The 16,126-nt window shown below is 56.6% G+C and overlaps 1 protein-coding gene across 1 annotated transcript in view; it reads left to right on the forward strand.

The window, feature by feature from the left end:
- LOC133353274 (adenylate cyclase type 3-like) overlaps positions 1-16,126 on the forward strand; it is a 40,130-nt gene that overhangs the window by 11,606 nt on the left and 12,398 nt on the right. The window contains 8 exon segments of the mRNA XM_061569383.1: positions 394-552; positions 1,427-1,565; positions 2,501-2,605; positions 5,005-5,153; positions 5,634-5,795; positions 10,112-10,130; positions 10,132-10,200; positions 12,181-12,297. Of these exon segments, the coding sequence (XP_061425367.1) occupies positions 394-552; positions 1,427-1,565; positions 2,501-2,605; positions 5,005-5,153; positions 5,634-5,795; positions 10,112-10,130; positions 10,132-10,200; positions 12,181-12,297 (919 nt within the window).

Raw genomic sequence — 16,126 nt, forward strand, 5'->3', positions numbered from 1 at the left:
TAAATCACGGCATTCCCCTGTCATTACCTCCCGTGGCCACCACTCCATTCGCACCGCAGGCTGACTCCCCTGTCATTACCTCCCGTAGCCACCAGTCCATTCGCACTGCAGGCTGACTCCCCTGTCATTACCTCCCGTAGCCACCAGTCCATTCGCACCGCAGGCTGACTCCCCTGTCATTACCTCCCGTAGCCACCAGTCCATTCGCACCGCAGGCTGACTCCCCTGTCATTACCTCCCGTGGCCACCAGTCCACTCGCACCGCAGGCTGACTCCCCTGTCATTACCTCCCGTGGCCACCAGTCCATTCGCACTGCAGGCTGACTCCCCTGTCATTACCTCCCGTGGCCACCAGTCCATTCGCACCGCAGGCTGACTCCCCTGTCATTACAGCTACGTGCGCAAGATGACCAACACGGACGTGAACATGCGAGTGGGCATCCACACGGGCTGCGTGCTGGGCGGAGTGCTGGGCCAGAAGAACTGGCAGTACGACGTCTGGTCCACGGATGTGACGCTCGCCAACAAGATGGAATCGGCCGGAATCCCAGGGTTAGGAACCTCCTGAACGTTTTAATTTCAACTCTCTCGTGTGAGCTCACACTTTGGTTCTCGTTTGCCCTAGGCACGGTGGCAACTGTGGCCTTTTGGATAATACGGCCCTGGTGGGTGGGTGAGTGAGTGGGTGGGTAAGTGGGTGGGTGAATGAGTGATTGAATGAGTGAATGGATGAGTGGGTGGGTGAATGAGTGGATTAATGAGTGAGTGGGTGAATGAGTGAGTAGGTGAGTGAGTCGATGAGTTGGTGAGTAAGTGGGTGAGTGGGTGAATGAGTGGCTGGGTGAGTGAATGGATGAGTGGGTGGGTGAATGAGTGGATTAATGAGTGAGTGGGTGAATGAGTGAGTGGGTGAGTGAGTGAGTCGATGAGTTGGTGAGTAAGTGGATGAGTGAGTGAATGGGTGAGTGAGTGGGTGAGTGAGTGAATGGGTGAGTGAGTGAATGGGTGAGTGAGTGAGTGGGTAAATGAGTGGCTGGGTGAGTGAGTGGGTGAGTGAGTGAATGGGTGAGTGAGTGAGTGGGTGAATGAGTGGCTGGGTAAGTGTATGGGTGAGTAGGCTCTAGGCACAGTGCCTAGTGTGGCCTCTAAGCTTTGTATCATGACATCTCGAAGTCGATGTATGTGTGTAAATCTGTACGGGATCGAGTTCTAGATTGAAAACGTATTTAATTTATCACTGCTTCCAGTGTTTAGTTTGTTGTCCTTCCCTCCGCATCCGTGCGTATCTGCGTTCAACTTCCTTCGCGCCGTACGTAGCCAACTGTGCTAAACACCACAAAAAGCAATTCTTAAAAAAATTAGTTTTCAATATAGATTTGAAAGTGCATGTGCCTGCGTTGCTCGTGACCGCACTGCCCCCCCGTAGGCGCGTGCACATCTCCCAGTCCACGTGCCAGTGCCTGCACGGGGAGTTCGCCCTGGAGGTCGGCAACGGCGGCGAGCGGAGCGACTACCTCCGCAACAAGTCCATCATCACCTACCTCGTGGTGCCTCCGGCCGAGGGGGTGAGGGTGGCGAGAGGGGGGGGGGGTGGGGGGTTTGGAGGGGGTAAAGTGGTAATTTTCCCGCGGGGGGTCTCGCACAAAAGAGGGCCCCCCCATAACGGGGGGCTCGTGGATGGTAGAATTAGGGGGCTGGGGGTGCTGGGGGGGTTGGGGGGCTGGGTATTCTGTGCCGGGCCTCCCAAGAGCGTCTGGGCAGTCCTCGAGCGGAGGCGTAGGGGAAGTGACCGGTCAATGGAAGGGTGAGCACTCGTGGCTGGCGAGTTGGTTAGTATGAGTGGCTGACTGCCTAGTTAGTTAGTACTAGTGGCTGACTGCCGAGTTGGTTAACATCAGCAATGAGACAAGGCAGCCAGGTGTGGTGTTAGCCACACCGAGCCCTCGTTGCGCCGTGCCAGCCTTAATGGGTGCTCGAAAAACAATTGTGCAGTCACTTCCCTGTACAGCTATAGTATTGAATCATTGCTGGGTTTCATTGCGTTCGCGTGTGCATCTGTCGCGCTGTGCGTGTGTCTGTGTGGATGTCTTCGCCGTAGCGGGGAGCGGTGGTGCAGCGGTTAGCGCTACAAACCCGGGGACCCGAGTTCGATTCCCGCTCACGGCCAACAGCAGTGCCCATTATCTGAACCGGTCCTGGGCCTCCCCTAGGTCGACTCAGCCTCAAATGAGTACGGTATCTGGTGTGGTGTGTAAACATCGCCACTGGGAAGACAAAGGCGTTTCGGGCGTGGCGCTGGCCACCCACCCCCTCGTGCGCCGCGCCGGCCTTCATAGGTGCTCGCTAACAGCACTTGCCCCAGCAGTATAATCAGGCTATACGGGGGATCTTTGTCTTTACGTGTCTGTCTTTGTACACAGGAGGTGCTTGCTGTGACAGCACATGCCCCAAACGTCTGTTACGAAGCAATGAGCGAGGATCTTTGTCCTTTAACACGCAGGAGACACAGATCACGACCCTCAGTGACAAGTCATCGGAGCTCATCAAAACCCGGGACGGACCGCCTGGACCCCGCGCTGCAACCCCTTCCGCTGCAGGCCAAGGGGTGAATCCACCGGATCGCTGAGACAAAGAGGCCAGGCTCAGGGAATGGGCCACCAGACAGAGCTAGGAGATTTCGTGGTGGCCGCGCCCGTGAGGGGCGCTGTTAAGGTGCACCAGATGACCAACCTCGCCACAAATCTGGCTGTCGCCTGATGAAGCTGGTTGTAATTACTGGCGAAACGTCGTACTCAGATTGTGAAAGTTGTGGCTTGGCTCTCCAACACACCGGTGTTGCTGTACGAGTGACGAATTGGCCACGTTCTGTTTACGTCACAACCCTTACTCGTTGGCTGTGTCGGGTGGTGGCGAGTTTTACTGACACGTATTTGTTTACGTGATCTAACCCAAAAAACCTCTATTGTGGATGATATTGGTCGCGAAAGCATAAGTGTTAGACCAATCTCAACTCCAGCGGGGATGATGGCTTCCTGACTCGGATCGATAGAAGCCAATCGGAATCATAATCTTTGTTTTTATCCTGTGAGAAATCCGATGAGCTATGAAGCTCTTAGTTCACAGATGTCCAGGAGGGGAGGGTCAGAAAGTTACAACAGTACAAAATCACTTAAAGCAGTATGGGGGATCGGTTGATTGATTTGTTCATCACGTATTGATTCACCACCCCCCCCCCCCCAACTCTCTCATCACTGGCCAGTCACTTGCTCGCCGCTCATTTATCGCTACTGTCGCGGACATTTATCACCACCGATTTGACGCTTTCAAACGCCCTCCCAAAAGGAGTCGCCAGACGAGATTTACCATTTTTTTCTCTCGCTCAAACCGTGTTCTCGAGCCGCGTTCAAAGCCGTCCCATCGCAGGACGCAAGATTTATCCTCCTCCTCCCCGTTGTCCTTGCGCCGTTTGCCTCCGAAGCTTCCCCTTGCCCGCAACCGTCTCCCTTGGCACGTTCCTGAAAAAACCCTTCGCTCAGTTCAACGCCAGTTGTGTCCGCTGTTTCGCAACCGCTGTCCGTCGCAGTGCCGCGTTTGTCGCGAACAGAAAACGCTGGGCCCTGCGGTCAGAGCGACTGACCCGATTCGAACCGCGCGCCTCTAGTCGTGCCGCCGGTTGGCTACGTACGGTGCGAAAGAAGTTCAACGTACACACATGCTGCAGTCTTCATAACGAACGTCAATAAATGAGCACGTGGACAGCTGACGTTCTGGCTGATGGCCGCGAGTTCCTACGTGAAGCCCTGTCGGGTGACCTCATTGAATCGGTAGTTCGTCCTCCGGGTGTCGCGGTCCGTCGCTCCTAGCCAGCCCTCCTGCATAGGCAAACAGTGGGGGGCATACACAGATTGGGGGGGGGGGGAGGGCTGTAACACCATCATAGGAGGAGGCGACACTGACACGTGCGTCTTGTTAATGCGAACGCAGCGGCCACTCGGATCGCGTCGACTCATTCGCCGATGCCATCGCCGGTTTCTCTTTCCCGGTTGAACTTGGCGGTGGCGTCGCGAGCGGGGTCACGTCAGCCGTGTTGCTTCCCCAGCGTGTTCCCCAATCAGTCGTCGTCTTTGCGTCCCCCGTACAGCCTCCATTCCCGAGTTCCCTATTTACATGCCCCTGTGATACATTCCCATCCACCCCGCACACCTCCTGTCGTTTCATCCAGAATCCCCGTCATGTTTACCTGCGTGTACCCCCCCACCCCCCGTCCGTTCCACGTCCCCCCCCCCCCCCCCCACGTATTGCCGTCTCGTCACTCTCCCCACTCATCCCCCCACGCGCGCGCGAGAGTCTTTAAATACCAGCCGGTCAAATGTTGCCACCCGACGCACCACATCTTGCAAGCACTGTAACTACGTGTGTGTGTGTGCATGTGTGTGCGTGCGTGTGTGTGCGTGTGTGTGTGTGCGCGTGTGTGTGTGTGCGTGTGCATGTGTGCGTGTGTGTACGTGTGTGTGTGTGCGTGTGCGTGTGTGTGTGTGTGTGTGTGCGTGTGTGTGTGTGTGCGTGTGTGTGTGTGCGTGTGCATGTATGCGTGTGTGTACGTGTGTGTGTGCGTGCGTGTGTGTAGGTACGTGTGTGTGTGCGTGCGTGTGTGCGTGTGTGCGTGCCATCCGGAGTGGTAGTGCAGCGGTTAGCGCGCTGGGCTGTGAACCCGGCGGGCCAAATTTGATTCCCGCTCACTGACTCCAACACCTGTGATGGTTATCTGAACCCGGTCCTGGGCCTCCCCTAGGTCGACTCAGCCTCAAATTAATGCCTAGTGTGATGTGTAAAAAAAAAAACATCGCTACTGGGGAGTGGTGCTGTCCACCCACCACCTCGTGTGCCACAGCGCCGGCCTTCACAGGTGCAGCTCGCTAACCGCACCTGCCCCAACAGTCTGTTAACGCTATACGGGGGATCTTTGTCTTTGTGTTCTCCCCGTGCTGTCCCCGTGCGCCGCAGGGCGCCGACGCGCTGGTGCTGAACCGTCGCGGCCGCGTTCACCCCGAGGGCCCGGGCCCCGACGCTGCGCCCGCCTCCTCCTCGTCAGTGGAGCCCGACCTGAGCGGCCTCCTCGACGCGGCCCTGGCGGCCAGAGAGACGGCCAGGACGTACGTACAGCACAAAGACAAAGGTCCACCCACCCCTCGTGTAGCCTTCACACGCCGTTGGGGCAAGTGCTGTTAGCCAGCAGCAGCAGCACCTGTGAAGGCCGGCACAGCACACGAGGAGGAGATGGCCCCACGCACTCCGGCACCGTGCCCGCTCGTGTTTCACACAACAGCAGTGGTACAGCGATATACGTTGCCCATGCAAGCGTTATCCAGGCTCAACCCTGCATCTGAGTGTACCCGGTCCGTTCTTGTCTCTCTCCTTCCCGCGATCGTAACGCGAGAAACAGGGCGATGAGAGCGAGCGTATTCTACTGGACGAGCGGACCATCTGTGGAAAAAAAACTTCATAGCTCACAGAATTCCTCCAGCGTCAATAAATATTCTGATTCCCGGTGACTTTTACCACGGGGTGTACGGGCGGTGCCAAGGCAAACGCGTGTGGACGTGCGGCGTCTAAACCTCCGGCTTGTCCCGCAGGGCGGAGGGGCGGCAGACGAGCAAGGTGACCCTGCGCTTCGTGGACTCGGAGCTGGAGTCTCGCTTCGCGTGCGAGCGGGAGCCACAGAGCGGAGTGGCCGTGGGATGCTCGGTGCTCATCCTCCTGCTCACCTTCCTCGCCAACATCCTCATCTCGCCGCAGTGAGTAACCCCGCCGCAGTGAGTAACCCCGCCGCAGTGAGTAACCCCGCCGCAGTGAGTAACCCCGCCGCAGTGAGTAACCCCGCCGCAGTGAGTAACCCCGCCGCAGTGAGTAACCCCGCCGCAGTGAGTAACCCCGCCGCAGTGAGTAACCCCGCCGCGGTGAGTAACCCCGCCGCGGTGAGTAACCCCGCCGCGGTGAGTAACCCCGCCGCGGTGAGTAACCCCGCCGCGGTGAGTAACCCCGCCGCGGTGAGTAACCCCGCCGCGGTGAGTAACCCCGCCGCGGTGAGTAACCCCGCCGCGGTGAGTAACCCCGCCGCAGTGAGTAACCCCGCCGCAGTGAGTAACCCCGCCGCAGTGAGTAACCCCGCCGCAGTGAGTAACCCCGCCGCGGTGAGTAACCCCGCCGCGGTGAGTAACCCCGCCGCGGTGAGTAACCCCGCCGCAGTGAGTAACCCCGCCGCAGTGAGTAACCCCACCGCAGTGAGTAACCCCGCCGCAGTGAGTAACCCCGGCGCAGTGAGTAACCCCGCCGCAGTGAGTAACCCCGGCGCAGTGAGTAACCCCGCCGCGGTGAGTAACCCCGCCGCGGTGAGTAACCCCGCCGCAGTGAGTAACCCCGCCGCGGTGAGTAACCCCGCCGCGGTGAGTAACCCCGCCACAGTGAGTAACCCCGCCGCAGTGAGTAACCCCGCCGCAGTGAGTAACCCCGCCGCGGTGAGTAACCCCGCCGCAGTGAGTAACCCCGCCACAGTGAGTAACCCCGCCGCAGTGAGTAACCCCGCCGCAGTGAGTAACCCCACCGCAGTGAGTAACCCCGCCGCAGTGAGTAACCCCGGCGCAGTGAGTAACCCCGCCGCAGTGAGTAACCCCGGCGCAGTGAGTAACCCCGCCGCAGTGAGTAACCCCGCCGCAGTGAGTAACCCCGCCGCAGTGAGTAACCCCGCCGCAGTGAGTAACCCCGCCGCAGTGAGTAACCCCGCCGCAGTGAGTAACCCCGGCGCAGTGAGTAACCCCGCCGCAGTGAGTAACCCCGCCGCAGTGAGTAACCCCGCCGCAGTGAGTAACCCCGGCGCAGTGAGTAACCCCGCCGCAGTGAGTAACCCCGCCGCAGTGAGTAACCCCGCCGCAAGTGAGTAACCCCGCCGCAGTGAGTAACCCCGCCGCAGTGAGTAACCCCGCCGCAGTGAGTAACCCCGCGCGGACCGGGACTGGAAATCGGCCCCAGGATTTTGTGAACACACACCGAGGCCCCATTTGGTGCTGGTACCAAAAAAAAATGTGCGCCGGTGAGGAAGGATCTTTGGGGCTGCAGAATATTGGGACTTAATGGCAACTGAGAGCGTAAATAAGCAATTAAGCGTACACATTAAAGGTAATAAAATATTTGGTTGAAAAAAAAATGTCACTCTGATCACATCTAGCAATTTCCCCACACAGACGTGGCCCACCGGCCCTCGGAATGGGCCGACCCCACCGGGCATTTGCCCTCCGCACTGCTGCCCTCTGTGGCCTGTCCGGGCCTGGCCACGTCATCGCAGGGGTCTGACCAAACCGGACACCAGAACGAACCGCTTTCTTTGTTGAGTCGAGAACGGAAGAGCCGAACCAAAATTCCATGTTTTTGTCCTGGAACTAAATGTACGTATGTGTGTATGTTGAACTGCTTTAGCACCTAGGCTTTCGCGACCAATATTATTCATAGTAAACCTTTTTGGGTTAGATCGCGTTATTTATAAATGTGGCATTAAAACCCGCCACCAGCCGACACAGCCAATTAGTAAGGTTTGTCACGTAAACAGAACGTGCCAATTCGTCACTAGTACAGCACGCCGTCACAAAGAAGGAGAAGACTGGCATTCGTCCATGAGCCCAGGCCAGATATTCCACCCGTTGGCACCACCCGGGGCGACGTCGTCCTTCTAACGGTGCCAATTTCACGACGAAGCGACTCAGGCGATAGCCACTTGAAGCGAGCGGTGGGTGGTGGGTCAACCGCCTGCAGTGTTTACTGCCCCGGTGGTTGTTGCTTGCCATGGCCCGTGCACTGCACAGAGCGCTGTGCAGTGGCCACTCGCCGGCAGTGCAGGAACGTGAGGGAAGAGCGTCGCTACGCAACGAGGTACGAGTGGGGGGCCTCTGCTCCAAGGTTGCTCGCCGCTCTCGCTGCAGCCCGTGATGATGTCAACCGCACCTTCCCCTGTGACCGCCCTCCCCCTCCCTCCCCCCCTCGCCCTCCCTCCCCCCCTCCCCCCTTCCCTCTCCCTCCCTCGCCCTCCCTCCCACCTCACCCAGGAGAGTCGCTCACCGACCCAGCCACAACCCACTCACCTCCTCCTCGGCTCCATCCTGCGGGCTAATGAGCATCCAGCCCCCCAGTGTGCCCCCTCCTGACTACACCGCCCACCCCCCACTCCACCCCCCTCACTGCTGATAAATCACGGGGGGCAATGAGCGAAGGAGAGGGACGGACACGACCACTCACGGTCTGCTCACCTCCGATGGCGAGCAAGCGAGCGAGCAATCCACTCGCTCCGCGTCGCGCGAATAATCACGCGCCCCGGCTAGAGAGAGAGAGATTCACATCTTTAAGATTCGCATCTCCAAGGGAGATTCAGGTCTGGCCGAGGCTCACCGTCCCTGGCGCTTTGCCTTGACGTTGGCGACTGAGACGCGAGAGGGGAATTTTGTCGCGCTTCTGCCAAAGTCGGGCGCGGAGTTTGAACTCGCGGATGAAGTTTTTCTATCGACTCGCTCCGTTGGCTTCACCCCGTCGACTCTTCGCAGATAATTCCCACAATTTACTCGCTCCCCTTGCCTCCTCCGTTCCGAGATTAGCATTTACATTGACGACGCAATGCGTCCGAATGAACGTTTCTAATGTCTGTTCGCGTCTTCCGCCGGTTGTGCCCTTGGAGTGCGTGGTTCGTTTCAATGTTTTGGTAACAAAAAAAAATATTGATTGGGAGTCAAATAAAACATTAAAAAATCCGAATTAACCGACAATGTGGTGTGGGCCGTAATAGCGACATCCGCAGAGAGAATTAAAATCATTAGGCCATTACGCGAGCACGCTCCAGGAAGCATGCGCACATTAAGAACACGGCTTAGTTAATGTCACCGATAATAATTAGCAATCGCGCTCTAAATTAACCGTAAACGCTGCCTTGCCGGAGCGGGGGACCGCGCACGTGACCCGGCCGCCTCGATCGCACCGCTCCGTTCCAGGTGCTGCGTTCTGGCTTTGTGCCTTCGGACACAGAGAGGCGGAGAGGCAGATTTAGAAACTTCCCAAAGAAAGGGGGTTGGGGGAGGGGGTCGGGAGGGGGTCGGGGGGGTGGAGGGAGGGAGGGGGCCCATCCCAAAATTTTAAGACTTTCAACCATGGTCCTACAGTAATTAATAATAATAATAAAATTGGGGGTAAATATAAAAACCTGAACAATGTTCGGGGTCTCAAGGGGCGGGGGATCTGCCAGCACTGTCCCGTGATGGCAGCAGCAGCAATGCGTTCTTCAGCAGCTCGATGCTAATGCCGAGGTCTGCTGCCTGCCACAACGAGAGGGCTTCAGCAGCAGAGAGAGCGAGTTCGTGTCGTGTCGCTGTTCCTCCTCCTCTGTTGAAGGAGAACAGACCCACGGTGGGTTTACTGTGCGGTTCGTGGCTTGGGTTGAATGGCCACAGTTGCACTGTGGCTTCTGTTTAGTGCATCTCCATGGGTCTCTGTGTATCTAGATTAGTCTCTGTATGTGTCTATGGCTTTACTATATGTCCCCGTAGCTTGGGAGGCATAGTCACAATCACACGACTGTGGCTTGTATCTTTCATCTTCCACGGACTCTCAGACACATTTATTTTTTACTGTTTGGCCGTGTCGGGTGGTGGAGGGTTACGACACATTTATAAATAACGCGATCTGACCCAAAACCCTATATTATGAATAATATTGGTCGCGAAAGCCTGCTACGTGTTAAATTGACATTTATTTGGCCTAAAAACCGGGTGACCTCACCCTTGGGGGCCCCTGCCTACCTGCCTATCCCCAATCAAAGACGGTCACCGCATCGCACTGCTGCCAGATGCACTTCCGCGGCCGTCCGGAGCACCCTTAGGAGAGCCACTGGAGCCGTGCGCTTTTGAATCTACTTTGAAAACTAATTTCTTTAGAACTGCTCTTTTGTGTTTAGTTTGTTGTCCTTCCCTCCCCCCCCCCCCCCCACTGCACCGCCGATTAGCGAGGTTGGCTACGTACGGCGCACACACGCAGCCTCTCCCTCACCTCCGATGACCCCCCCCCCCCCGTACGTTTGAAGGCTGATCGCCAACTACGTGCACCTTCGTGCTGGGGGAGACGGTGCTGGTGTCGCTGACGGCGCTGCTACTCGCCGCCGTCTTTCCCAAGGTGAGCAGCTTGCCACCCCCCCACCCCCCAAGTGTCGGTTTGGAGCCGCCGATCTGGTGTCCTCCGCTACGCGAGCCGCAGCGCCCGGTGAACCTGCCTCGTGCCGCGCAGAGACAGCTGCCACTGGGGGGCGGGGGGGGCCCTTTGAGATGGGGGCGCTGCTGCGTGCCGCGCGTCACGTGTCAAGCGCACTGAGGACGCCGCCAGCGGATTGGGCGCCCGATACAACAACAAATGATGACTTGCTTATCATTATCATTGTTAATACGAAATCTGGGAAAGGTGGGTTTAGCGTGGTAGCTCTCGGTGTCCCTCGGTCCGCTCTGCCCTCCCAGCGGAGGCGTCTTTTCAGTTGAGGACCGATGGAAAATGTGTGTACAGACGCGAGGCACCGCTGGGACGATGTGTCGAGCGCCTTGCCTGTGTATAACGCCTCCCTGCATCGCTTTATATTTAGCACGTGTGTGTGTTCGTGTACGTGTGTGTGGCTATGGAGAGTGGTGGTACAGTGGTTGGCTCACTGTGCTGTGAACCCCCATGACCTGAGTTGGATTCCCTCGCCCGACCAAAAATAGTGGTGAATGTCTGAACCAGTCCTGGGCTTCCCCTAGGTCGACTCAGCCTTGTATGCAAACGGCGGATGGGCATTGTGGTGGCCACCCACTCCCCCGTGCGACGTGCCGGCCTTCATAGGTGCCCGCGAACGGCACTTGCCCTGATAATCTGTGAACGTTATACGGGGGATCTTTGTTCTTGTGTGTCTGGGTGGTGCGTGTGTACGTGTGTGCGTGTGTGTATGGATGGGGAGCGGTAGTGGAGCGGTTAGCGTGCTGCGCTACGAAGCTGGTGACGCGGGTTCAATACCCGCTCACGGTCAAAATCAGTGGCGATTATCTGAACCGGCCCTGGGCCTCCCCTAGGTCGAGTCAGCTTCAAATGAGTACCTGGTGCGGTGTGTAAACATCTCCACTGGGGAGACAAAGGCGGTCGGGCGTGTTGCTGGCCACTCTCCCCCCCCCCCCCCCCCCGTGTGCCGTGCCAGCCTTCATAGGCGCTACTCGCTAACAGCACTTGCCCCAACAGTCTGTGAAGTCTACACGGGGATCTTTGTATTTGTTGTGGGTGGTGCATGTGTAGGCGTAAATGTCTGCTTATTTTCTGTGGTGTTCGCGTCGTCGTTATTGCACTGCACTACGAACCTGGTGTCCCGAGTTTGGTTCCTGGCCATGGCTAACATCAGCGATGATTGTATATTAGGTCCTAGGCTGCTCACTGTTTCATAGCTTTCATGGCTTTATTTTGGTGATTTTCGAAAAGTTTTTTGGTTTGGCCATGTTTGTTTGTTGTAGTACAGAGTTAGACTGATGGCCTTAATCTAAGTTGTCTTGTGGTTGTTGTTGTTTGACTTCCATCCCACTGGGATTTTTGCACACAGTGTTGGTGTACGGTGCTTTTTCTGCAATATTTTGCTGTCTTTTCTTGGATTTTCTGTTTGCACTTAGTCACTTTACGATGTTTTCTTGTTCATGTTTTTGTTTTCTGTTTGTTGCGGTTGCATCCGATTAAAGAGCCGAGTGGCTCACACGGCTATACCTAATAAATGAACTAGAACTCCGCACACTGTTCCATTTCTTGAGCTTCCAGAGTGCGATTTCCAAATCTTCACAACTTTGAAATGTTCAGGGGCTCCTCCAAAAAACATCCCCGTTGTATGCTGAACAGGGTAACCTCCGCCACCACGTCATCTCGAGGACTCCGCTGCCCTCTGACCCCTGACGAGCCACACGGCCACCTCGAGCACGCACGACCGGACGCGAACCGCTGAATTTGAGAACCGACGGTTGTCTTGCACCGCGTTGACGCGCGTCCACCCGTCCCCCCATTCTGCCCGTCCCCCCAATCCGCTCGTTCCACCTGTTCTGCCCCCCCTCATTCCGCCTGTCCCCCCCCCGCCCCCGTCCCCCCCGCGCGAGTGCGCAGCTCTTCAAGAGGAAGCTGGCGCGGCTGTCGGCGTGGGTCGACTCGACGCGGTGGGCGCGCAACTCGTGCGCCGTCACCGCCGTGCTGGTGCTCATCGTGGTGGAGATCGCGAACATGGTGAGTGCGTGCGTGCGTCACATCCCACCCCCTCGCCCCCAACACGCCGATTCGTCGCACGCGGTAAACTCTCACGGCCGCTGCCCTGTCGGCTTTTCAACGGTCACGTTATAAAGCTACAGGCGAGCGTCGGTAACGTTCTGCTACTCCTCCGACGGCTCCCAAATGTCCGACGTTTGGCTCCCACGTGCCGGAAGCGGCTCCTTCAGTTTCCCGACGAGGGAGCTCCCGGCGTGCATGGGGCGAGACGTCGGACGTCTTGCCGAAGAACAGCGAGCGGTTCGACCGGAAGAGCCGTCGAAAGAACCGTCGTGCCGATAAATTGGATTTTATTTGGATAAAACTGTGAACTGGAAACCCGGGTGATCTTGTGTCCGTGAGTAACACTTTGCCGCCATCGTTATCTAAGCTCTCGCATGGCCGGTATCGCGCAACGATCCGCGACGCTCGCCAGCTGAGACCGCGATCGATATCGCCCGTGCTCACCCGCTTGTATTTCTTACGGGGGAAAAAAAATCAAACCTCGCTAACGACCCGGAGCCAACGCCCAGCGGTTAAGTTCGCACCGTTTCATTAGCGAGGCCTCCTGGCTCCGTCTCATCGCGCCCGCTCAACCGAATAATTTCCCCTTCATCTCCGGCGGCTTAGCGTGATCTTGTTTTCCCCACAATGTTGTGCCAAACGTAACGGACTTAAATAATATATTTATCTTCTTCCCCGATGTTAAGCTGTTGTTGTGCCATCGATGCCATGTCATGGGATTTCTCGCAGATCAGTGCAACCCTTCCGACCTATTAAGCTTCGGGTGCCGCGGTGGCGAAATGTTAACTACCTCGCCTGCTATACAGGATGTCGTGGGTTCGATCCTCACCTTGACGCCTGCTGTATATTTGGAGTGTGCGTGTTCTCCGCGTGGCTGCATCCTCCGGCTTTTCGCTCCACATTCAGAATCAACATCACGCGTTTCGAGTATTTGGCTGCTATAAATGTCTACATGATAAGCCACTTAGCTGAGCTATCATCTGTGGCCAGGTCGCTTCTGAAAAGGAGCTACATAGCTCAGTGTGGCCTTATATCCGGTAAAATAAAAAATGTTTAGTTTATAGTTTAGTTTATTTCTACACAGAAGCGGACATCACAGAGCTACATCTGAGATGCCTTCAAGGGGTCTGTGGTCCACACAGAAGGGGGGCAGCACGTTCCCACCCACTCGGAGCGATGCTCGCCACGTGACAGTCGGGCCGATGTTTTTTCACTTTCAGAGCTGAAATTTTGCCAATTTAAGTGCCCAACAAATTCAGCCATTTAGCGACCGGGCCGCAAGCATTAACTCGTGACACTCGAAACCCCGGTGTTCATCATGGGCGCCCGAAACCTGGATTTGAACCCACGACCTCAGCAGCGGCGACTCAGTCCGCCAAGCCACCGGGCTACTTAGGCAGTGGCGTAGCGTGCGTGGCGTGGGCTCCGGTGTAACCCCCCCCCCCCGCCCGCCCCGTCCAGTTACCCTCTCTTCGTTTGTAGGCTGACTTCCGCGTGCAGTTGGTTGCACCGCCTGCACACTCGACGGCGAACGCCGGGGCGAGCTCGCTATTTTTACGAGTCCGCCGTGGGGGAGAGCGCGGGGGGGGGGGTGAGGGGGGGGGGGCGCCCTGCGTCAGGCTACGCGTCTCGCCTCCGCAGTGGTGACGGCCGTGTCAAACTCTCAACTCTCCGGCCGTGACGTTTTAATTTGACGGCTCTTGGGGGCAAGGGGGATGATGATGGTGGTAGTGATGGTGGTGGGGTGTTAAAGGTCCTCGCTCGTTCGGGTAATGGCTGGAATTTTGTTTTATCGTGACAGTTGTTGGGCCTCGTGGTGGCGTGGCTGTCGAATTGCGGAGGGCGCAGGCCCGTGCAACTGCACTGCGCACCTCGGCGATAATGTTCGAAGGCTCTTTTTCAGTCGGGTCTTCAATCGGAATGACCGGCCAGTTCGTGTCTTGGGAGCGTTTTGCATTGCGTGGAAGCACAGCGGAGTAACGTGAGAGATCCCACGCATGAATGGGGATTTACACTCAAGGGCCGGTGGAGATGGGTTCTGTGAACCCACTCGCCGCTCTGCCATCATCTGGCCACCTCTCAGCCCAAGAGGTTTGAGAATGTGACAAATTTCCGTGATCCACCAAACAGTCTCATGCAAAGCGGTGGGATCGGAGGCATGCAAGATCCCCGACAGGCTATAGGGCAAATGCTGTTAACGAGCAGCACCTATGAAAGCCGGCAGGGCACACGAGGGGGTGGGTGGCCAGCACCACGCCCGGCCGCCTTTGTCTCCCCAGTGGCGATGTTTACACACCGCACCAGGTACTCATTTGAGGCTGAGTCGACTTAGTGGATGCCCAGGACCGGGTCAGATAATCGTCACCGGTGTTACCGGGTTCTGGGTGCAGCGTAGCGCGAACCGCTACGTACGCACGTACACAACGGCACGTGCACTTTACCAGATTATAATGATCAAATCACCGGGGTCATGTGACTATTGCCCAACGTAAGCCACTTAAGCGCTCACGCTTGTTACTCCGCAATGAATAAATGAACTTGAACTTGAATTGGATTACGGCGCGGTGTTAAGCACCCCCGGCCTACGAATTCCGCGACCACCATCGTCGTAGTCATCGCCACCAACGTTGTCGTCGTCGTTGTCCTTGCCGCCTGCCACCGTCGTTATTTCGACGCCGCCGCCAAAAAAACGGAGGCGGCCATTTTAACCGACTGAGTTGGGGGGGCGGGGTGCACCCTGCGGACGTCAATGACGTCAAAATGCCGGCAGGCGTGGCCTTGAAAACTTTGCTCCGATTGGCCGCTTGGTCGTCCCAGAGACCGAGGCCATTCACCTTCCGACGAGACAGAACCTTCCACAAGGCCCCCTCCCATTCCCCTCGACTGGATATTAAATGAGGCCGCCTGGGTGCTCATTAGCGCTCCCGCTAATGAGCCACAGAGAGCCAAAAATCGACGCTAAACAGGGATTGATTTGCCCCCGTTCTGTACAGTTGTCGCTTCCGAATGATCGCAGGTGTGGTGGCGGTTGTTGTTTGTCTTGGCGCTCGTTGCTTGTGCCACTGAAGTGTTGGGGGTTTTTTTGGTTTTTGGAATCTAAGAGTTGTACAATCTGAAGGTGGCTGCAGCGGTGTGTTTTTTTTAATTGACGCTGCTTAATGGCAGCGCTGCCAAGCAACGTTGAAAATTTCACTCGTGGAGTGATTCAGGGATTTGACACCGATTTATGATGGCAGTCGTTGAGTTATTATCAACGTGGAAGCCGATTTATCGTAATTATTATCTTAACCGCGGTGGTTATAATGATACTAGTTAAATGGATAATGATTATAATGTTTTATTTCATATTGATGGTTGCGGTTTGACTCGGGCTGTGATACTGTTAGAATTCATAACAACGCGTGCTGAGTGTTCATGTACTATCCACCATCAGCTATGCTTGATCCACTGCTGGTTGTCAAATGTGTACTGAGTGTTGATGTACCAGCCACCACCATCCTCAACCACGCTTGATCCATTGCAGGATGTAAAAATCTGTGCTGAGTGTTGATGTACCAGCCACCACCATCATCAACCACGCTTGATCCATTGCAGGATGTCAAAATCTGTGCTGAGTGTTGATGTACCAGCCACCACCATCATCAGCCACGCTTGATCCATTGCAGGATGTCAAAATCTGTGCCGAGTGTTGATGTACCAGCCACCACCATCATCAACCACGCTTGATCCACTGCAGGATGTCAAAATCTGTGCCGAGTGTTGATGTACCAGCCACCACCATCATCAA

The sequence above is a fragment of the Lethenteron reissneri genome, chromosome 43 (assembly GCF_015708825.2).
Source record: "Lethenteron reissneri isolate LAM-NWPU_2019-01 chromosome 43, ASM1570882v1, whole genome shotgun sequence".
Taxonomy (NCBI): domain Eukaryota; kingdom Metazoa; phylum Chordata; class Hyperoartia; order Petromyzontiformes; family Petromyzontidae; genus Lethenteron; species Lethenteron reissneri.